This window comes from Anomaloglossus baeobatrachus, chromosome 1, assembly GCF_048569485.1.
Source record: "Anomaloglossus baeobatrachus isolate aAnoBae1 chromosome 1, aAnoBae1.hap1, whole genome shotgun sequence".
Taxonomy (NCBI): domain Eukaryota; kingdom Metazoa; phylum Chordata; class Amphibia; order Anura; family Aromobatidae; genus Anomaloglossus; species Anomaloglossus baeobatrachus.
Genome location: NC_134353.1, coordinates 628,882,139 through 628,906,520, shown reverse-complemented (window position 1 = coordinate 628,906,520; position 24,382 = coordinate 628,882,139). Strand labels below are relative to the sequence as shown.

The 24,382-nt window shown below is 46.8% G+C and overlaps 1 protein-coding gene across 1 annotated transcript in view; it reads left to right on the top strand.

Annotated features, from left to right (window-relative positions):
• SPTLC1 (serine palmitoyltransferase long chain base subunit 1) overlaps positions 1 to 24,382 on the top strand; it is a 122,642-nt gene that overhangs the window by 4,560 nt on the left and 93,700 nt on the right. Inside the window, exons 2-3 of the mRNA XM_075352607.1 lie at positions 6,350 to 6,457; positions 19,875 to 19,969. Of these exons, the coding sequence (XP_075208722.1) occupies positions 6,350 to 6,457; positions 19,875 to 19,969 (203 nt within the window). The remainder of the gene's footprint in view (positions 1 to 6,349; positions 6,458 to 19,874; positions 19,970 to 24,382) is intronic.

Genomic DNA, 24,382 nt, shown 5'->3' with positions numbered 1-24,382 from the left:
TTCTTCTAGAACTAAATCGGTAATTGATTATTGATCAGCGGAACATTGCTCTCCATGTACCATTAAAATGGGATATTCACTTATACACAGCATATGTTACAGATCCTGACCCTGCATAGGTCCTCCATATGCAATGTCCTTGGCCCATTGCCTTAGGGCTGAGTCTGTACAACTGTCATCCATGGCTTGGCCTTTCCATCTTTCCATCTTGCGCTTTCCTTTGCAGTCTGTAAGGCTCCGCACAGATTAGATCAGAGCCCTACCTTTTTTGTATAAATGGGAAAATCTTCCGGCATCTTCGTCAAACATATCCATAGATCTCCATTCAGCCGGTAGAGGCCAAAAAGGTGTCCTAGTGACTTCCATTGGGGTGGTATGTGTTTATGTAAGTACTTTTATGCTCAAAAAAGAGAAACGCATTCTAGGAGTGATACCTTTTATGTGTTGAAATTCATTTTTTTTTCTCATTTGTATGGAATAGCAAAGAAGTCTGTTTCCTAAAAGTATAAGATGTAGTATGGTATATTTGCCATGGGCCCCTATGGGTGACTGACGCCCCCGTATACAATCTACATGCTGTACCCTGCAGATGAAAGGCTCAGACATGGTGCGCAGTGCATTAGAGATGCAAATGTAGTGCAAGGATCTGCAGATAGCAATAAATGTGTAATAGGTGAGGGTCTCGCCTCTGTGCCCATGTATAGGTGGGCATGCTTGTTGTATGAGGGAGGCGGAATATAACATTAGCTTGGCCAGCCCGGTAATTCCTGTTGCTTCGTACTGGCCTGAATTTCTGCTGACGTTTTGCTGGATAGTCCTGCCTTGGATTTGTCGGAGTTGTGACCTGGCCTTTGTATTGGGGTGGGGCGTTATTATCCCTATTCATTCAGATTCTGGAATGTGTGCTGCCAGTAGCCTAATTACCAGCTTGTCGTGTGTATATGTATGTACGTACCTGCTGAGGACTTCGCAGCCATAAATCTGTGACATAATACAGTGCTAGTATTGTCAATTCAATGGAAATTTATTTGATCTGATCACTGGATTTTTTTTTATTATTTATTGTAATGTATAGGGAGTTGTTTTCAGACATCTTGTAACATAATTCATTGGAAAACCGGCATGGTAACCCCAATGGAATTTGCCGCAGACAAGTTGAGCACCTATGCAGGACGCCTAATGTACCGTCTTCTGGACTTCATTCGAATCTTCATTAGAAGTAATAAAATGTGAGCTAATAACATCAAATCTCAAAGTGTACTAGTATCAAAGCTTTTACCATGGTTTAGTGGAATGACAAAAGTTTTGATCAGTGGAGGAATAGCTGGAAAGTTGGGATTTATATCCTTTCTGTGAGTCCATAATCCCCATTCGCAGCATCAGCCACGTTGGCATAATGCTATTACCTCTTTGTTTCAGCAATAAGTGGGCTTCTCAGCACCCAGCGATCATGCATTTCTATGACCATTGGTGACAAAGTTGAGTGTCAATTACTTCTATAGACACTAGTAGAAAGTAGTTGAACATGCCTTCCTATGGGACTTATAGAGCATCTAAGGCTGCTTTCACACTTCCGTTGTTTTGCATCAGTCACAATCCGTTTTGTGACTGATGTGACGGATGCTTTGGATATTGTGGTACAACTGATGGGATGGATCCGTTAAATAAACTGATCCGTTATAGCAGTTTGTACCAGAATCCAGCTGTGGCCGCGGGTAACTTGAGTGACGTCACCGCTGACCGTGGAGCTCACTGCGAGCTCTAAGGCCGCTCCTGTCAGCTTCCGATGTAGCAGAGCTGAAAGAGTCATGGGACCTCGTGTGGATTACGCCGGACCTGGAGGGGTATTTGGAGATTAATACAGTGGTGAAAGAGGGTGTTTTTATGTATTTTATTTCAAATAAAGGATTTTTCGGTGTTTGTGTTTATTTACTTTCACTACAGGTTAGTGATGGGGGGTGTCTCATAGACGCCTGCCATTACTAGGCTAGGACTAAGTGGCAGCTATGGGCTGCCATTAACTCGTTATTACCCCGATTGCCACCGCATCAGGGCAATCGGGATGAGCGAGGTAGAGTCCCAGGACGGTCGCATCTAATGGATGGTGGCTGCTGGCTGATATTTTTAGGCTGGGGGGCTCCCCATAACTTGGGGCTGCTCCCCATCCTTAGAATACCAGTCCTCAGCCGTGTGGCTTTACCTTGGCTGGTATCAAAATTGGAGGGGACCGCACACCGTTTTTTAAATTTATTTATTCTACTGCATGATATAGACCCGCCCACCGGCGGCTGTGATTGGTTGCAGTGAGACAGATGTCACTCAGGGTGGGGGCTCGTCTGACTGCAACCAATCATAGGGGCCGGTGGGCGGGGTAAGCAGTGAATACGAGATGGAATAATGAGCGGCCGGCATTTTCAAAAGCAGGAGAAGCCACCTGAGCAGTGCGACAGCTGTACAGTGCCGCGCCGGTGATTGGTGCGTATGAGACAGGGAGAGAAAGACCGACAGAGAGACTGACAGACAGAGCGAGACATATTTTCTAACCAGAAAGGAATTTACACACCTGAGCATGCTCTGTTGCTAAAAGATGGAACCGTCGCCGGAATCCATCATTTGACGTATTGGACAGATTCAGGCGCCCATAGGCTTCCATTATAACCAAGGACGGATGCCGTCGGAATCCTGCGCACTGCGTTTTTTCCACACTACAAAAAAAGTTACATTCGCAATCCGTTGTTAATACAAGTCTATGGGGAAAAAATGGAATCCTGCAAAATATTCTGCAGGATACCGTATTTCCTTAAGGCGACTGATTGTGACTGATGCAAAACAACGGAAGTATGAGAGCAGCCTAAAGAGTGACAAAAACTATGCCAATGGCCTAAGCTATGTATAAGCCTTTAAGATGTAGCACAGCTGACAGCTCCCTTATTGTATTTGCAATTTGTTAGCATTTTCCCTTGCAGATAATGTACATGAGAATTCTGCACATGGAAGTGGTTTATATGTACACAAAGTGGTGTGCCTGCTGTGTTCTGCTATTAGGAGGCTGTTAAGTGTAGGGTGGTTCACTCACTCACTACTCAGTATTAGTGGCCACATCGCTCGTCACACCCCATCAGCTCGCGTGCACTCTCCTTCACTGCTGAGTGCCTCAAGCAGGAGCGATGCTGGGCTGTGATGAGCGGTGAAACTCCACCCACAGCCCAGTCACTCAGGAAGACTGGGGCCATCTTGGTGATGTCGGGTCAACTGAAAGTTGACGTGACATCACCGGATCTCAGAGGTCACAGAGCCCAGGGGTCACTTGATGGGGATAAATCAATCAAAAATAACGTCTGGAACACCATACTGAGTCTGAACTGGGTGCAAAAAACCCCAAAAAATCTACACTATATGGAGAGACAGTATGCACACCAGTGACTATGTAAGGGGAATATATGAAAAGCAGAAACTGCTGTGTGAATACTGACATGAAAAATCCAATAGCTATATGTAAGAATGAAAATATGAAAATGGAATCTGCATTACTGCCATGAACATATGAATAAAGAGACATTTAGCTATTGATCAATGCAATAGAGCCCCAACACTACGCCAAAGTATTTCTCTACGTTGGGGTCCCTAGCTTGTGTGTGTCCTCTCATGCAGTTAAAAAAAACTTACCGTGTATGGGAAGCGGAGACCCAGGCTATTTATGCGTATAATGTGGACTGGCAATAGGTGTGGTGGGGAGGGTTCACAAACAAAAAACTACAAATTACTCAAAAATAACGTTTGGAACACATTCTAAGTCTGAACTGGGTGCAAAAAAAACAAAAAAAATTTACACTATATGGAGAGAAGGTATGCACACCAGTGACTATGTAAGGGGAATACATGAAAAGCAGAAACTGCTGTGTGAATACTGACATGAAAAATCCAATAGCTATATGTAAGAATGAAGGCTTTTCATATATTCCCCTTACATAGTCACTGGTGTGCATACCTTGTCTCCATACTTGATGGGGATAAGCGGACCGCAATAGCACCGCTCAAAGACAGAATGTAGAGTCAATTGCTGCACTATAGCACTTTGGTACAGCCTGTTTACATTCTGTTTACATTGATCTTTGTGTAACACAGCTGCTTTTTGGGTACAGTGCAATAATTTTCATTTCACTCTTGCACCTTATCTTATTGTTTACATCTTTGTACCTGCATGGCTGTGGCATCTATGTTTGCTATGCACTTCAGCAGCTTAGTATGATTGTCTTTACATCTGGTGCAGTTTTGGCTGTCATTCTACTTCTGTGTTTAGATGGCCTTACATGACATTTCGTACCCATATATGTCGTTTGTCTTTTTTGTCACAAAAGGGTGTTTTTGACTTTTGTCTTTTTAAAATTGCTCATTAAAAGTTATATTTTATTAAACCAGGGTCGTACTAACATGTTAATGAGGTGCGACTGGCTGGGGAACTAACGCCCAGGGGACTAATGCCCTCGCTCATTAGCATACGATTTAAAATCTTTAAAAATACTTTTTCTAAAGATCTCTTTATCTATGCTAGTGTATACAGGGACGGTTAGGCAGGAATTAGCAATATGCACCCAGAACTGATCGTGGTTCTGGCTGCATATTACACCGGACAGGTTCCCTTTAAGTATTAACATATATATGCCAGGTAGCCTGTCACATCGGATAACACTATTTCTTGCAGCTATAGGGTTAATCTGCAAGTTACTAGTGATACAATGCTGTGCAGGTTCCTGAAGAAAAGTAATTTTATTCCTCCCTTTCAATTGTAAAGGCATACAGGCAAGGCTAGAGTCCCCACTTGCAGCACTGTGAGCCACGACTGTAAGCAGGACCCGGTATTTTGACTGCCAGCCGGCTCTGCAGTGACTGTAGCCAAGCCAGCTCGCCTGCATGACTGACAGCCGGAAGTAAGAAGAGGAATAAAGTTAATCTTCACCTGGTCTCCATGCTTTCAGTAAGGCATCCAGATACCTTTCTGATGCTATTAGCACTCACCCCACCGTAAATATCTGACGTGTGACCGTAGCCTTACCTTAGAGTAATGCTATATCTACATGTAAATGGTGTTATTTGACATGAACGGTTCCCTTTAATGGAGGCAGTGCCAGATACCAAATACACACATTCACACCTATCCTGGCGTACATATCAAGAGTTCACAAATATGTGATGTGTATGATGCCTAGCGCTAAAGGCACAATTCATTATTTTGCAATTTATTGAAATCACTTTTTTCTTTTTTGTCTCCTGCTATTCGTGATATTTTTGTGCCAAATTCTTGAAAATGTTCATGAATTTCTTGCAAAAACATTTAGTAGAAGTCACATTTCCTATATCTGCCTAAAACATCTGGATATGTGAAGTCAAGAGAAAGTAAAAGACAAACGAGTGGCACAAAATGTATAAAGAATAAGATGCAAATACTAAAGCCACTAACAAGACTCTATTGACTCCAGAAAGGAGAAACAGCAATGAGGAATCAGGACCTAGATCTGTCTGCTCAGCTCCTGCTCTAGTAGGCTGCTTTCACACCTCCGGTTTTAGCAGAGCTGGCCAATGCGGCTCTAAAACCTATGCAACGGATGCGGCGAAAATACCGCATCCTTTGCATACATTTTTGACATGCGGCCCGTCCGTAGTATTTTGAACACGCCCCTATCACGTGACAAAAGGGACGTCATCCCTGGAAGCAGCCCATACAGTCTAGCACTACCCTGTGCACAGTGACCGCTGGTGAGGTTTGCGCGCTCACAAGATTATGGGCGGGTACTTGCTGATAACAATCACAGCCCCGCCCATAATCACTTGCCTGCGCACACGTCACCAGCGGTCACACTGCTCAGTCCCGTGAGACTGGCACTGGGCATGCGCGGGGATGGCTGGAGCAGTGGGCGGTGCATCAGCTATGGAAAGGAGCGATGGGGGGCGGCATACAGGACCAGGAGGCAGAATAACGGACGCCAGAAAGCCCACCCCCGTGTCACATTTACAGTATCTGAATACAAAAAGGTACCACTTTATAAAGTCTTTATTTTGGTCTCACATGGGGCACAATAATAACAGGGACCTTTCTAGAATGCAGCCCAGGAGCTGCAGAGGGGGAAGCTTTTAGGTTTTGGGCGAAATTTCTGCTGACAGGTTCCCTTTAATCTTGTGGATTTTGCAGTGGTGGTTCGGTGAGTATTTTTAGGAATAGGTACACTAGGAAATGGCAATATATTACGAAGAAATATTTATTCTTTTTTTTTTTTTTTTAATTTAAATGTACAGATCCCACAGTCTTGCTTCCTAAAATGTGCCGTTTCTACCCCTTTTTGCATTTTTGTAGGCACCTGCATATCACCTCATACTTGAAGGCATTCTCATCCTGTGGATTATTCGACTCATTTTTTCCAAGACTTACAAACTCCAGGAGAGATCTGACCTTACAGAAAAGGTAATAAATAATAGGGTAAAATGTTGACCTGTTATATATATATATATATATATATATATATATATATATATATATATACAGTTAGGTCCAGAAATATTTGGACAGTGACACAAGTTTTGTTATTTTAGCTGTTTACAAAAACATGTTCAGAAATACAATTATATATATAATATGGCCTGAAAGTGCACACTCCCAGCTGCAATATGAGAGTTTTCACATCCAAATCGGAGAAAGGGTTTAGAAATCATAGCTCTGTAATGTATAGCCTCCTCTTTTTCAAGGGACCAAAAGTAATTGGACAAGGGACTCTAAGGGCTGCAATTAACTCTGAAGGCGTCTCCCTTGTTAACCTGTAATCAATGAAGTAGTTAAAAGGTCTGGGGTTGATTACAGGTGTGTGGTTTTGCATTTGGAAGCTGTTGCTGTGACCAGACAACATTCGGTCTAAGGAACTCTCAATTGAGGTGAAGCAGAACATCCTGAGGCTGAAAAAAAAGAAAATATCCATCAGAGAGATAGCAGACATGCTTGGAGTAGCAAAATCAACAGTCGGGTACATTCTGAGAAAAAAGGAATTGACTGGTGAGCTTGGGAACTCAAAAAGGCCTGGGCGTCCACGGATGACAACAGTGGTGGATGATCGCCGCATACTTTCTTTGGTGAACAAGAACCCGTTCACAACATCAACTGAAGTCCAGAACACTCTCAGTGAAGTAGGTGTATCTGTCTCTAAGTCAACAGTCAAGAGAAAACTCCATGAAAGTAAATACAAAGGGTTCACATCTAGATGCAAACCATTCATCAATTCCAAAAATACACAGGCCAGAGTTAATTTTGCTGAAAAACACCTCATGAAGCCAGCTCAGTTCTGGAAAAGTATTCTATGGACAGATGAGACAAAGATCAACCTGTACCAGAATGATGGGAAGAAAAAAGTTTGGAGAAGAAAGGGAACGGCACATGATCCAAGGCACACCACATCCTCTGTAAAACATGGTGGAGGCAACGTGATGGCATGGGCATGCATGGCTTTCAATGGCACTGGGTCACTTGTGTTTATTGATGACATAACAGCAGACAAGAGTAGCCGGATGAATTCTGAAGTGTACCGGGATATACTTTCAGCCCAGATTCAGCCAAATGCCGCAAAGTTGATCGGACGGCGCTTCATAGTACAGATGGACAATGACCCCAAGCATACAGCCAAAGCTACCCAGGAGTTCATGAGTGCAAAAAAGTGGAACATTCTGCAATGGCCAAGTCAATCACTAGATCTTAACCCAAATGAGCATGCATTTCACTTGCTCAAATCCAGACTTAAGACGGAAAGACCCACAAACAAGCAAGACCTGAAGGCTGCGGCTGTAAAGGCCTGGCAAAGCATTAAGAAGGAGGAAACCCAGCGTTTGGTGATGTCCATGGGTTCCAGACTTAAGGCAGTGATTGCCTCCAAAGGATTCGCAACAAAATATTGAAAATAAAAATATTTTGTTTGGGTTTGGTTTATTTGTCCAATTACTTTTGACCTCCTAAAATGTGGAGTGTTTGTAAAGAAATGTGTACAATTCCTACAATTTCTATCAGATATTTTTGTTCAAACCTTCAAATTAAACGTTACAATCTGCACTTGAATTCTGTTGTAGAGGTTTCATTTCAAATCCAATGTGGTGGCATGCAGAGCCCAACTCGCGAAAATTGTGTCACTGTCCAAATATTTCTGGACCTAACTGTATATATATATATATATATATATATGACGGCTCAGTTAATATCTACATAATGCTATATGTGCACGTTGCAATTATTTTCCTTCAGTGAAAAATGCACCTTCTGGTTGAAAAACGCATAAAAAAAGTGTTTTGCCGCATTTTGGTGCGTTTTTAACTGCATTTTTGCCCATGCATTTTTTAAGCTATATTCAATGGGAAAACGCAGGTCAAAAACACAGAAAGAAGTGACATGCTGCTTTTTTCTGCAACCAAAACTGCAAGGAAATAGAAGCAACGTGCACACAGCCTTTCTGAAATCTCATAGACTTTGCTGGGGAAGGGCTGCATGCAGTTTAGGACAAACTGCACCCAAAAACGTTGCAAAATTGCCACGTAAATGCGGCAAAAAACGCATTGTGCTCACAGGGCCTAAGGGTGTGTTCACACATTGGGTTTTTGTTGCGAGAAAATGCACCGTTTGACAGTAGTAGCAAAGTGAAGATTTTTGAAACCACCTGGAAATGCTGCTTATTTTTTCATAACAGATTTATTTAAAGCGGTTTCTGATCTGCAACCTGTCAGTTGTTTCAACGTTTTTCAACATTTAAATAAATGGGGAAAAAAATCATTAAAAAAGCATGCAAAAAGTGCAGGCTGGAGCAGTTTAAGTCTCTGCTCTGAGCATAGTGACTGGTGGCTGTAATTATGCCCCTACACTGACTGACAGCCGGCTCAGCTGTTCATTTCGTCACATCGAACCAGAAAACTATTAACAGGGGGGTGGTTTGCCAGGGCATCGGAGCGGACATGCTTTAGAAGAGCTACACAACTTTCCTCTAAAAAGCTGCTAATCAAGCAGTTAAAGTGGATATTTCTAACTATTTGGTAATGAGAAGATATCAGGACCATGCCTGGATCCCAACTACTTCTACAAAGAATATTCAGCCTCCATCCAAGGAAGTGGGTAGGATCTGCTGGTAAAAGAGCCACCGCACTGCCTGCTGCAACATCTAAAGGACCTGCTATCACAACTGATGCAAGTGAGACCTGGGACCTTTTCCAATCCTCCGATAACTACCTAGCCAGCTGCTGTGAGAACCACGTCGTGTGCAGAGACTTTTCCACGGAATATCTCCAAGTCGGGGAATGCTGATGACCATGATCTTGGATACAGTAAGAATGATGTCCTGAAGCCTGCTGATTCTTATACAGTGAGGAGGCTCCAATGTCAGTCAACGCTGCTCAGGAGAGGCTGGCTATCACAAGCCCTGTGTCCTTACAAAAAAAATATAATTCTGATTGTGATGTCAAGTTAGGAAAAACTCATAAGGGATCCAATAATGAAGATGGTGCCCCGATGTCTGAGTCCGATATAATGTGCCGTGACATCAAACTCTATCCTGGCTATCTGTTACCGTGGTCCGCACTGATGGTTCTTTCTGAGGTAGCTGTCACTTCTGATTCAGTGGTGCATAATGGTCCTATTGGATCATCAAACATAAATGCCGACGCCACTTGTGGTTCCGCTGCCGTGACTAATTCTAAGGCTGTCCCATCTGTTAAATGCGATCTCATCTCCGAACTGCCTTATGTCAAGAGCTTCCATTATCTGTCACCGCTGCAGTGCAGGTGCACCGGATCTTTATAGCCCTTATACCAATCCGAGGAGTGGATCTACTGGCAGCACTATTATAGTGGAAAACAGGGAAAATAGGCTCTCGAAGGTTCCCAAAGCCTGAAGAGCCCGAGGAGTCTGTTTTGCAGTGCAGTACAATTTTTTTTTTTAAATTCTTTATTTTAAAGCCAAACTCGTTAACTAGATAAAACATCCCCTGCTCCCCGCAGGGATGCAGGTATTATTACAGAAATGACAGTGTATATACAAATAGTCAGCACACATCTACAGTTCCCATCCCCACTACTACTCGAGTCTGGACCAGTTTACTCTTTTTGTAAGCCGACCCAGCTTAATGATAGTAGGGAGAAGAGCAAAGAAAAAGAGATCAAAGCCTAAAGAAGGTTGAAGGTCTATAGAGAGAGAGAGATGAAAAGAAAGGGGAGGGAGGGGAAAGCAGGAGGGGGGGCCAGAGAGTAAAGTAGGAAAAAGGGAAGGGAGGGAAGGGGGGGAGAGGAAGAGAGAGAGAAAAAAAAAAAAGGGGAAGGAAGGGAGGGGATCACGACTCCTGAGGAACAGAGAACAAGTCCGCGTACTCTGCCGAGTAGGTGAACTCCAACCATGGAAACCATGTCCTATAAAAGTCTTCCTGACGGTCATTAATAGAGGATGTCAAATCCTCCATATGCATCAGATCGTTAATCCGAGAAACCCACTGTGTCAGCGTGGGGGGGGTAGTAGACTTCCAGCCAAGCGGAATGCAAGACCTGGCAGACATGACCAGGAATCTAAGCAACGATCTCCTATATTTAGAGACCGGGAGTTCGGATAGCTGAAGGATAAATAGCTCCGGACCCAGTGTCTCAGATGTACCGATCACCCGTCTGATTACCTCCCCCACCTCAGACCAAAACCGCTGCAGAGAAGGACAAGACCAAAAAATGTGCACAAAATCACCCTCCCCCAGACCGCATCTCCAGCAAGCAGGGTCAGCCGAGAGAAACATTCTATGGAGTCTGGTTGTGACCCTGTACCACCTAGCCAACAGTTTGTAATTAGCTTCCAACAGTCTGGAACTGATCGAAGTTCTATGTGCCAACTGGAGGATGTTGTTTCTTTGTGAGTCGGATAAACTGATCCCCAGGTCCCTCTCCCACTGCAGTAGGTAGGCCGGGGGGGCAAATCTCCCGGATCTGTTAACATATTGTATACCAGGGATAGTGAATGTCGAAGGACTCCCTCTCCTAGGCACAACTTCTCGAATCCTGTAGGAGGTCCGGCAAACCGACTGAAACGAGGGAGGGAGTGCATGAAGTGCCTCAACTGCATAGCCCTCCATTCCCCCAGGGGACCCGAAGGCAAGAGGCCCCGGATATCCGCGAGTGAAGGCCATTCCCCCTCTCTACCCAGATGGCAAGCTCTGAATTTGCCCCCCAGAACCCAATTTCTAAAGACCGGGTCCGAAAGACCAGAACGGAATTCCGGGTCACCTAGTATGGGTGACATGGGGGAAGGCACTGGCAAGAGGAGACGTCTGACCTCCCCTCTCGAACAGCATTCCAGAGTGGCGCCAATGGTTCGATGGGATCTCAGAGCAGGCAGGGAGAGGTTCAAAAGCCAGGGGATGGCCGGGAGGTGTATTTCCGAGAAACTCTGTTCTAGGGCCACTCACTGCTTTTGTTCTGGAATGGCGGCACCAGTCCAATACCCTAACCATATGCGTGGCCAAATAGTACTTTTTAAGGTCTGGGATACCCAGGCCTCCCCTACTCTTAGGTCTGTACAAGAGGGACCGGGAAAGTCTCGCCGGTTTGTTGGCCCAGATAAATTTAATATGTAGAGAGGCCAGTTCCTTGAAGAAAGAGTTAGGGATCCTAATCGGCAGGGATTGAAAGAGGTATAAGAAACGTGGCAGGATATCCATCTTCAATATTGCACATCTCCCAAACCATGTGAAGTAGCCCTTCCCCCAGTTAGCGCAATCTTTTCTAATAGATTGCAGGAGCGGGAGATAATTCAACTTATAGCTTTGGCCAGAGTCCGCAGACAACTGGACGCCCAAATACTTCAAAGACTGGCTAACCCACCTAAACTCGAATGCGGATTGTAACGATGTAACTTGCTCTGGGGGGAGAGATATATTTAGGGCCTCCGATTTTGACATATTAATTCTAAAGTTGGATAGAGAGGAGTATGTTTCCAACTCTCTCAGAAGATTAGGGAGGGAAACCTGAGGATCGGTAATGAAGAAAAGCAAGTCGTCCGCATAAGCCGCAATTTTATAAGTAGTACCTGAGACGTTAGGGCCCGATATGTTAATGTTGCCTCTAATCCGACTGAGCAGGGGTTCCAAAGTCAAAATAAAAATCAGGGGCGAAAGAGGACAACCCTGTCTTGTTCCATTGCGAATAGGGAATCTCTCTGAAAGGAGCCCGTTCACTCTGACTGCTGCCGAAGGGATGCTGTACAAGGAACAAATCCAAGCAAGCATCATGCTCCCCAACCCCACCGCCCGCAAAACCTCCTCCATAAAAATCCAGTTAACTCTGTCGAACGCTTTTTCTGCGTCGGTCGACAGAAGCATCAATGGCAGCCCATCGGATTTTGCCTTGTGTATTAAGTTCAAAGCCTTAGTCGTGTTGTCCCTTGCTTCCCTACCCGTCATGAACCCAGCCTGGTCTGGGTGAACAATCTCCCCCAGCAATGGAGATAGTCTATCCGAAAGAATCCTAGTGAAGAGCTTCAAATCCGTATTGAGGAGGGAAATGGGTCGGTAACTAGAGCACGAAGTAGGGTCCTTGCCCTCTTTAGGGATGACTACTATATTAGCAGCCAGGGTGTCCCTTGGCAAGGGGGCAGCTTCAGAATGTGGAACACGGTTGAATGCTGAGAGAAATGGGGAAATCAAAATGGAATCCAGTTTTTTGTAATAGAGCAGAGGGAAACCATCCGGGCCAGGGGCCTTACCTGTGGGGGATTTTTTAATTGCGGACCGGTATTCCTCCTCCGATATGGGCCTTTCCAGATCGGCCGCAGCCTCCGGCTTGAGATGTCTCAAGCCAGAGTCCGCGATGTACCTCCGTATACGGCTACGCAATTCCGTCCTGGCCCTCTCAAACCGCCCCTCATCAATTGCATAGAGGGTGGAATAGAAATCTTTAAAAGCGGAGGCAATGTCTTTCGGCAAAGTAGCCCACCTGTCTCCCGAGGTGTGCACCTTAGAGACGTATCCTCTCGCTCTCTGTGTCCTCAGAGCTCTAGCCAGGGTCCTGCCACCCTTTTTGCCAAATTCGTAGAAATGCCGTCTACACTTAGCCAATGTTCCCCTAGCCTTATAATATAGCAGGGACCGCAGCTCCTCCCTCTTCTTGACCAAAGTGGCCTCCACGTTCCCTCCCAGAGACCCCTTGTGTATTGCCTCCAGCTCTCTAATGTCTGCCAGAATAGATGTAACCCTATCTTCCCGTTCTCTCTTCAGACGAGCCCCATGTTTGATGAACAGTCCCCTCACAACACATTTGTGCGCCTCCCAGACTATGCCCGGGGACACCTCATCCCCCCACTACATCTGAAATATTCCCTCAAGGCCTCCCTTATTTCCTGCATTGTCACCGGTTCGTCGAGTAGCGAAGTGTTCAGGGCCACTGACTCCGCCTCCCGATGGGGCAACCGAGGGATAGAGTTATTGTGATCAGGGCATGATCAGAGAATGATATGCACTCTATTGAGGAAGCCACCAGAGAATGTAGATCCCTATGTTTAAGGAAAAAGAGGTCTAACCTGGAGTAGCAGTCATGTACGGCCGAGTAAAATGTGAAATCTTTGTCTGATGGGTGCATCAATCGCCATGTGTCTATTAGTTGATGGTCGTGTAATCCCCGTCGCAAGCGACGTAGTGCCATATGTGGCAGACTGGACACCCCTTTAGAGCTATCCCTCGGCGGCTCCAACACAACATTAAAGTCCCCCCCCGAGGACCAGAGTACCCTCAGAGAATTCCTCTATCTGCTCAAGGTAACGCAGCAATGTGGGGCATTGACCCGAGTTAGGCAAGTAGACCGCCACAAAAGTGAAAGTCTGAGTAGCAATGCGTCCCTTGAGCATCAGAAGCCTTCCCTGGTCATCCGTTCGAGAGTCCAACAGTTCCCAAGGGAGCTTGCCGGACATTAAGATGCTAGTGCCCCTAGATCTAGAGTCAGGGGAGGGTGAGTGGTGCACTACAGGGAACCTTCTGTCGGCTAGTCTGTATGGTTTTGCCTCACAGTAGTGTGTTTCTTGGAGGAAGGCGACCTGAATTCGGTTTTTCCATAGTAGGTTCAGAAGGATAGACCTTTTCTCCGGGCTGTGAAGTCCTTTAACATTGTGAGCCCACCCGAAGCTCGGCCTGTCTCTGCTTCATCATCCTCCGTCACTGACCTCTGGAAGGACAGACAACCTATTATACACAAAAAAAAAAAAGGGAAATAGGAGGGGGGGGGGAACCGGATGAATGGAAGAGGGGGGGGGGGGTGGGGAGGAGGGTGAAGACAAATGAGAACAGAAACCCCTTAGCTGGGGAAAGAGGAAGAGATGTAGGAGAGCAGAAAGTAGAAAGACAGAGAGTAGAAAAGCAGCTGTACTGCCGCTCGCAGTACCAGGGACCAGCCCAGAAACTGCTTAGGGATAGTTAGGAACAAGAACTGACATGTGGCCAGAGCTCCAACCCGCGCCTCACATATACATGCTTGGTGACCCAAACCGCCGGGGAGGGTCTGTCAAATTAACCTCCCGCGGACCCCCCCACCCAAGACGAAAATGCAAGACCCCCCCCGCCCACCCCCCCCAAACGTCCCAACGTCGACAGATAAGGTTGCCATGATCGTAAATCAGTGCGCTGTGGCCTGTTGGGCTAGCAGTACGGCCAGGACTCTTGCCATCGGAACGAGGAGGACAAAGGACACCCCCTGGCAACCCCCAACCATACTCCTCTCCCGATCATTCATCCTCCACTTTGGTCGCGTCTCCAACCTATCCACACCCGCGAGATGCCAAGTCCCTCAAGGATCATCACATTGGGAGGATTGGATGCCCTCCTTCCTCCTTCGTTGTCCCGTTGGGGCCTGCGGTTCCCATTCCATCCAGTCCGGGATGGAGCAGTCTGGTATTCCAAGAAAGTCATACAGTTTTGAAAGCTCCGAGTGCCTCCTCAATGGGAACACGGAGTCCCCCTTGCGGACAATCAAATGAAAGGGGTGGCCCCATCTGTACGAGGCACTCGCCTCCTTGATTTTGAGCAAGAGGGGGTGAAGCAGCCGTCTCATAGTGTGCGGCTGGAGACATCCGGGAATAACTTCACCACAGCCCCATCCACATCCACAGAGCCATGCGACCAGGCTCCCTGAAGGATCCTCTCTCTGTCCCCATAATAATGCAAGCGACATAATACGTCTCTGGGATAGGAAGCAGATCTGGGGCCTGGCCTTGTGACCCTATGAATTCTGTCAAAGAGATAGGTGGCCTCAGGAGGGCGATCAGTGACTTGGTTGAATATGGATAAAACTTTAGTGCTCAGCAGTTCTTGGGGCCAGTCCTCCGGTATGCCCTTCAGCCTGATATTGTTTCTCCTGCCCCTGTTTTCTTGATCGTCCAATAGCAGGGCAAGCTCCCTAATGCGGGCATTAGAATTATCGCAGTCCCGTTCAATCCTCTCCATTCTACCCTCCAGGGACTCCTGTGCTTGTTCTGTAGCCTCTATTCTATCTTCCAGCACCACCATTTCCTCCCTCAGGGTAGCCAGCGCCATCTGCTGGGAGGATTCTATTCTGGCCACCACATCCTCCAGATCTTTTTTGCTGGGGAGGGCCAGGATAAGCTCTCTCAGAGCCCGCAAATCATCCCGGTGGGGGCCGGAGGGCTGGTCACCAGCCATCAAAGGGCATTGTGCTTGCCCCAGGGGAGGAGGGGTCCCTGGGGTGCAGAGGATCGCGGGGACACACAGTTCAGGCGCTCTCCCGGATGCTGAGGCCTCCTCTGCCTCCCCAGTATCATGCTGTGTGGCCGGGCCTGCAGGTCCCCCCCCCCCCCTCCTCCCTGCTCCTGTACCTGGGTTTGCCGCCATCGGTCTCCCCGCTGTGGTGTTCGCCCGTTTCTCTCCTTCACAGGACACCCGGGCTGCTGTAGAGGCTGTGGGCGGGCGCCGGGCTGCATCAGGGAAATCCCCAGCCGGAGAACGCTGCTGAGACGCCGGCGCCATCTTGTCCCGGGCCGCCGGCGGGGACTCCCGGCCCGGCACCGCCAGGAATCTGGAAAGTTTCCCCTGGGACTTCTGGCCCGCCACAGGGGACGCGGAGGCGGGGTGAGCGCCCGGTCTTCTCTTGGGGGACATCCTGGGTGCGAGGGGACCGCGGAAATCAGTGAACTTAGGCCGTGGGCGCAGGAGCTCTGGAGGTAAGCTTCCTCACGCCACCATGTCTAGGACACGCCCCCCAGTGCAGTACAATTGAGAGCTTCTCCCCCTGTGAATTAGCGCTGTGTTCCCGGTGCTTTCACTCTAAAGCAGCAGTAGAGACACTACAGGCAGAAGATATTAAAATATATTATAAATGATCATAGTCAGATGGAACAGTCTTCTCCTTTCTTATAATCACCAGCTATTCTGCATTCACATTTTGAAGCAGATATTGAGGAGAGGCAAAGGATGTTACTTATAATGTATACTCTTGCAATGAAGGGTTACAGAAGAATAAGATTAAAGGGAACATCAGGATTTTCATGTATAAGGTGCAGCCAGTGCAGTACTGGCACTATGAGGCACAGGCTGTACATACCATCAGGGGGCAGCTCGGGTGTTTAGGCTGTGAAATTCAACTTTATAAAGTTTGAAAAATCAAGCACTTTTTGATTGACGTGTGCACCTCTCTCCTAATGTCCAGGTGTGTTATGGACTTGTATCCCCCCCCACCCCCCCCCACCCCCCGCCTGTTCCTCCCTTTCTCCTAATATCCTGGCGTGTTATGCACTTGTATCCCCGCCCCCCCGTCGCCTGTTCCTCCCTCTCTCTGGTTGTATTCAAATTTCTCTCTTCAGAAACAAGGCGCCGGAGTTGGCACCTGCGCATAGCGCTTGTCTCCGGTGCCATGTTTCTGAAGCCTGCAGTAGCTAGTATTACCTGTAGCTACGATATCGTGTCGCCCCAGGACACTGTGCCAGCACAGCAGCCGCCTAGGACACCGGTACGCCACAGGAAAAAAGCTGACCGCAGCCTGCCAGCGACATCGGGGGTCAGGTGAGGTAAGTTCACAATGGACTCACATGACCCCGTGACGGCAGTGCTGCGAGACCCGATCACGGTGTTCTGGGGCGGCACGATATCGTAGCTGCAGGTAATACTAGCTACTGCGGGCTTCAGAAACATGGTGCCGGAGGTAAGCGCTATGCGCAGGTGCCAACTCCGGCGCCATGTTTTTGAAGAGAGAAATTTGAATACAACCAGAGAGAGGGAGGAACAGGCGGCGGCGGGGGGGGGGGGGGGGGGATACAAGTGCATAACCCGCCCGGACATTAGGAGAGAGGTGCACACGTCAATCAAAAAGTGCTTGATTTTTCAAACTTTATAAATTTGAATTTCACTGCCTAAACACCAGAGCTGCCCCCTAATAGTATGTACACAATATGCCTGATAGTGCCAGTACTGCACTGGCTGCACCTTATACATGAAAATCCTGATGTTTGGTTCCCTTTAAACCATGCATTTTACATGGAGCACTAGTTCTCCACAATTTTGATTATGCTTTAGAGTATTAAAGAATACAACGACTTTTGGGCTTGGAGGCTTTTAATCTTGTAGAAGGAAAAGTGACAGAAACATCTGGTCAAAAGCAATGCATTAGCCTTTTACACCAAGACTCCTTACCTTTTGGAAAATAATCCTGGACGTTCTAGGAGTGAAAATGATCATATCTCGATAGTACCTCATCGGGCACAGAAGATAACGTAAACTTTTGCCAAAACAGTAATGAGGGAGATTCCGCAAATAATTTTGTATTTATCTAATTACCTGATATCATAGGTATTTGTTAAAAATATGATTTGTGAAATGAGCCTATGCTCTCTAAGGCTATGTGCCCCCTGTAGTGTATTTCCATGCAGTTATGCTGCGTTCTGCACTGCAGCGTAACTGCATGCGTCCTGCGTCCCCAGCATAATCTATGAAGATTGTGCCTAATCCATGCCCACATGGCGTATTAGAATGCAGCGCTTTGGCTGCTGCCAAATCGCTGCGTTCTAAAAAGCAACATGTCACTTCTTTCATGTGCTTTGCATGCAGCCCCCACTCTGTCTATGGGAGAGGCAGCATCCAGAGCGCATTAAATCGGTTTTTCAGTACGCACTGTTTCTGCAGCGATTTGAAGCGCACGTGTGCTGTTCAAATCGCTGCAGAAATTTCTGCAGGAACAGAACGCAACGTGAGCACATAGCCTAAATATTCTGCAATCCCAAATGTCTGCTATTTCTGCAGATACTATAATTACTTACACTAAAATAGACAAAGCTGAATCAATAAATATTGCACAAGACCAAAAGGACATGGCAAATCCTTCTACCTTTAAAAACAAATGTCATCGTTGAAAAAAACAATTGACAAATTTTGGTGATGCAATTTATCACAAAAATGAGTACACCCCTCAACATTTTTTTTAACTATTTTATTATATCTTTTCATGGGACAACACTAAAGATATAACACTTTGATACAATGTATAGTAGTCAGTGTACAGCTTGTATAACCGGGTACGTTTTGGTGTGCCCTCTAAATAACTCAACACACAGCCATTAAGGTCTAAACCCATGGCAACAAAAGTGAGTACACCCCCTAAGTGAAAATGGCCAAATTGTGCCCAAAGTGTCAATATTTTGAGTGGCCACCTTTATTTTCAAGCACTGCCTAACTCTCTTGGGAATGGAGGTCACTAGAGCTTCACAGGAGCTAATTGAATCCTCTTCCATCCTACATGACATCATGGAGCTGGTGGATGTTAGAGACCTTGCATTCCCCCGCCTTCCATTTGAGGATGCCTCACAGATTGTCAATAGTGTTTAGGTCTGGAGACATGCTTGGCCAGTCCAGCACCTTTACCCTTAGTTTCTTTAGCAAGGCAGTGATCATCTTGGAGGTGTGTTTGGGGTCGTTATCATTGGAATAATGCTCTTTTTAAAGACTTATCATGAGCTGCCATACAAGCAAGTGACCTGCACTTTCTCCGGACCTGAATCCCATAGAAAACCTATGGTTATGGTATCATCTGAGTCGCCGTGTAGAAGCTCGTAAAGGCCCTGTCACACACAGAGATAAATCTGCGGCAGATCTGTGGTTGCAGTGAAATTGTGGACAATCAGTGCCAGGTTTGTGGCTGTGTACAAATGGAACAATATGTCCATGATTTCACTGCAACCACAGATCTGCCAAAGATTTATCTGTGTGTGTGACGGGGCCTTAACTCTGTACCCCAGATCCTCAATGACCTGAGAGCCACTCTTCAAGAACAGTGGGATGCCATGTCTCAACAGATAAGTTGACTTGTGAACACCATGAGAATCTGTTGTCGATCTGTAATTGATGTTCAAAGCCATAAGACAAGTAATTGAGACATGTACATGTGGGAGGTGTTAATACCCACCACTGTTATTGGCTTTTGTTTCAACAAATTGTTTGCGATGTGGAAATCACCATTGTATGCTTCTACTTAAGTTCCCTATTCTCAGTATAAAATATCACACTAGTATGAGCTTTTTAGGTTTTCCTTAAACTTCACCCAAAAGTGAAATATCCCTACCTTTTTGTGAGTAATGTAATAAAAGGTGGAAAAGTTTAATTTCTTGTCCACTTTTGGAGGATCTTTTTAGAATGTGATGTAAAATATGACTTTACCAGGCTTCTCCTCGTGTCTTTCGAGGCAGATGGCACTTACCATATATCTGTAAATGCAGTGTACAGCATGAACAGGCTGGACACATTATTTCTGACTATTGTGCATATCAATAAATAGAAATTTTAGTTGTACACCATGGCATTTGTCACCTTCTTGTTCACTTGATTCTGTTATTGGATTTCCAGGAGAAAGAAGAGTTAATAGATGAGTGGCACCCGGAACCTCTTGTCCCTCCTGTCTCTAAAGATCACCCAGCTCTCAGCTATAACATTGTTTCCGGGTAAGTGGCTCCCTGGTCTGTAGTATGGCTAGTTGCTATTATAATGGGTAAGTGGCTCCCTGGTCTGTAGTATGTCTAGTTACTATTATAATGGGTAAGTGGCTCCCTGGTCTGTAGTATGGCTAGTTACTATTATAATGGGTAAGTGGCTCCCTGGTCTGTAGTATGTCTAGTTACTATTATAATGGGTAAGTGGCTCCCTGGTCTGTAGTATGGCTAGTTGCTATTATAATGGGTAAGTGGCTCCCTGGTCTGTAGTATGTCTAGTTGCTATTATAATGGGTAAGTGGCTCCCTGGTCTGTAGTATGGCTAGTTACTATTATAATGGGTAAGTGGCTCCCTGGTCTGTAGTATGGCTAGTTACTATTATAATGGGTAAGTGGCTCCCTGGTCTGTAGTATGGCTAGTTGCTATTATAATGGGTAAGTGGCTCCCTGGTCTGTAGTATGGCTAGTTACTATTATAATGGGTAAGTGGCTCCCTGGTCTGTAGTATGGCTAGTTACTATTATAATGGGTAAGTGGCTCCCTGGTCTGTAGTATGGCTAGTTACTATTATAATGGGTAAGTGGCTCCCTGGTCTGTAGTATGGCTAGTTGCTATTATAATGGGTAAGTGGCTCCCTGGTCTGTAGTATGTCTAGTTACTATTATAATGGGTAAGTGGCTCCCTGGTCTGTAGTATGGCTAGTTACTATTATAATGGGTAAGTGGCTCCCTGGTCTGTAGTATGTCTAGTTACTATTATAATGGGTAAGTGGCTCCCTGGTCTGTAGTATGGCTAGTTACTATTATAATGGGTAAGTGGCTCCCTGGTCTGTAGTATGGCTAGTTACTATTATAATGGGTAAGTGGCTCCCTGGTCTGTAGTATGGCTAGTTGCTATTATAATGGGTAAGTGGCTCCCTGGTCTGTAGTATGTCTAGTTACTATTATAATGGGTAAGTGGCTCCCTGGTCTGTAGTATGGCTAGTTACTATTATAATGGGTAAGTGGCTCCCTGGTCTGTAGTATGGCTAGTTACTATTATAATGGGTAAGTGGCTCCCTGGTCTGTAGTATGTCTAGTTACTATTATAATGGGTAAGTGGCTCCCTGGTCTGTAGTATGGCTAGTTGCTATTATAATGGGTAAGTGGCTCCCTGGTCTGTAGTATGTCTAGTTACTATTATAATGGGTAAGTGGCTCCCTGGTCTGTAGTATGGCTAGTTACTATTATAATGGGTAAGTGGCTCCCTGGTCTGTAGTATGGCTAGTTGCTATTATAATGGGTAAGTGGCTCCCTGGTCTGTAGTATGGCTAGTTACTATTTATAATGGGTAATTGGCTCCCTGGTCTGTAGTATGGCTAGTTACTGTTATAATGGGTAAGTGGCTCCCTGGTCTGTAGTATGGCTAGTTACTGTTATAATGGGTAAGTGGCTCCCTGGTCTGTAGTATGGCTAGTTGCTATTATAATGGTTAATTGGCTCCCTGGTCTGTAGTATGGCTAGTTGCTATTATAATGGGTAAGTGGCTCCCTGGTCTGTAGTATGGCTAGTTACTATTTATAATGGGTAATTGGCTCCCTGGTCTGTAGTATGGCTAGTTATAATGGTCTGTAAGTGTATCACCAAAACACACAATGTTGGGTCATGACTCTGGCGGTCCTACAATGGCCATTTATGGGCTCATATTGCCTTGATGATAAGTATCTCAGATCATGGCTGTTAGTGATTGCTGGTCTCCTGCTATTGATCACTTCTGCACATGATACAAGATGTACTATGTTAAACATGTGCGTCATTATGTCTTAAGGATTTATGACCTATCCACAGGATGTGCTATGAATGAATCATGGCTCAATGTACAGTATGTAGATGTGGAGTTCACTTCTTTTACCTGGATTTGAATGGGATATAACTCCAATACTCAGCAGCGGCTGTAAGCCATGCACGGAGCTTACGGTGTGCCGCTATGTACACTGCTCAGGCAGCGGGCTGCTGTATACAGATAGCAGCCCATCAGTAGCAATGCTGTGTTTTTGTCTCCCACTTTATTATCTAATAAAATCGTAGTTAAGGCCCCTTTACACACTGAGACTTTTTAGCGATCCCACCAGCGATCCCAACCTGGCCGGGATCGCTACAAAGTCTCTGGTGAGTCGCTGGTGAGCTGTCAAACAGGCAAACCTGGAAAACGACGCAACAGCGATCCAGACCTGCAGAAAGACCTAGCTAGTCATTGGGAACGTTGTAAAGCAGCTTTTTGAAAGGAAGTCGCTAACGAAGTCGCTGTAAAGTCCTTTTACACACTGAGACTTTCTAGCGATCATGCTGCACAGCGGGAAACAAAGGACCAAAGAATGGTCCTGAGAGATGTGTAGCGATCAGCAACTTCACAGCGGGGGCCAGGTCGCTGATGCGTGTCACACACTGTAATGTCGCTGGGGAGGTCGCTATTACGTCACAAAACCGGTGACGTTACAGCGATGTCGTTTGCGATGTTGCAGTGTGTAAAGAGGCCTTTATACACAGAATACTGAGGGTGATGTTTGGGAGAGGGGATTCTTTACCATCCTTATCTTTATTACCAGAAAAGCTTGTCTGGTTACAGGGCTTGACACCCAGCCTGTATGTATTGTTTAATTTTCAGGCATGTAAATAAATCAGAATTCTTGAAAACTCTAATACTTGGGCTATTTTCACATCACAATTTTGCCATATGTCACTGGCTCCATGGGGGGGTGTCCGTCTTTAGTTCTGAAAAACAGGATTCATGCAAGTCCACTAGCCTCCCATTGCCTTTAATGAAGCCGAGTTACTTTGTGTCCCCCCTCGTACTCATTTTTGGCATTATTTATCTTTTTCACACAATCACAAAAACACGATCTACAATGTTTTTGTGTCTGCCTGAAAAAAGTCGGGTACTGTTGAAACTGGTGTGACTCAACCTGTTTCAGTAAAGGTAAAGGACCTATTGGCGTAAATCCCATTATTAAGGACGATATACTACCGTATTTTTCGGACTATAAGACGCACCGGACTATAAGACGCACCCTGGTTTTAGAGGAGGAAAATAAAACTTTAAGCAAAAAATGTGGTCATGACACACTGTTATAGGGCGAGGATCTGCTGCTGACACTGTTATGGGGGTAATGTCCCCAAATTCTCTACTAAGGTACCCCATCCTGGTAATGATCCTCCTGCCTTGTATATGATCCTGCTATAAACCCCCATCCATCCTGTTCACATACCCCCCCCATCCAGCCTGTTCACATGCCCCCCCCATCCAGCCTGTTCACATGCCCCCCCCATCCAGCCTGTTCACATGCCCCCCCATCCAGCCTGTTCACATGCCCCCCCATCCAGCCTGTTCACATGCCCCCCCATCCAGCCTGTTCACATGCCCCCCCATCCAGCCTGTTCACATGCCCCCCCATCCAGCCTGTTCACATGCCCCCCCATCCAGCCTGTTCACATGCCCCCCCCATCCAGCCTGTTCACATGCCCCCCCATCCAGCCTGTTCACATGCCCCCCCATCCAGCCTGTTCACATGCCCCCCCATCCAGCCTGTTCACATGCCCCCCCATCCAGCCTGTTCACATGCCCCCCCATCCAGCCTGTTCACATGCCCCCCCATCCAGCCTGTTCACATGCCCCCCCATCCAGCCTGTTCACATGCCCCCCCCATCCAGCCTGTTCACATGCCCCCCCCATCCAGCCTGTTCACATGCCCCCCCATCCAGCCTGTTCACATGCCCCCCCATCCAGCCTGTTCACATGCCCCCCCATCCAGCCTGTTCACATGCCCCCCCATCCAGCCTGTTCACATGCCCCCCCATCCAGCCTGTTCACATGCCCCCCCATCCAGCCTGTTCACATGCCCCCCCATCCAGCCTGTTCACATGCCCCCCCATCCAGCCTGTTCACATGCCCCCCCCTTCATCCAGCCTGTTCACATGCCCCCCCCTTCATCCAGCCTGTTCACATGCCCCCCCTCCATCCAGCCTGTTCACATGCCCCCCCCTCCATCCAGCCTGTTCACATGCCCCCCCTCCATCCAGCCTGTTCACATGCCCCCCCCTCCATCCAGCCTGTTCACATGCCCCCCCCTCCATCCAGCCTGTTCACATGCCCCCCCCATCCAGCCTGTTCACATGCCCCCCCTCCATCCAGCCTGTTCACATGCCCCCCCCCCTCCATCCAGCCTGTTCACATGCCCCCCCCCTCCATCCAGCCTGTTCACATGCCCCCCCATCCAGCCTGTTCACATGCCCCCCCATCCAGCCTGTTCACATGCCCCCCCATCCAGCCTGTTCACATGCCCCCCCATCCAGCCTGTTCACATGCCCCCCCATCCAGCCTGTTCACATGCCCCCCCATCCAGCCTGTTCACATGCCCCCCCATCCAGCCTGTTCACATGCCCCCCCATC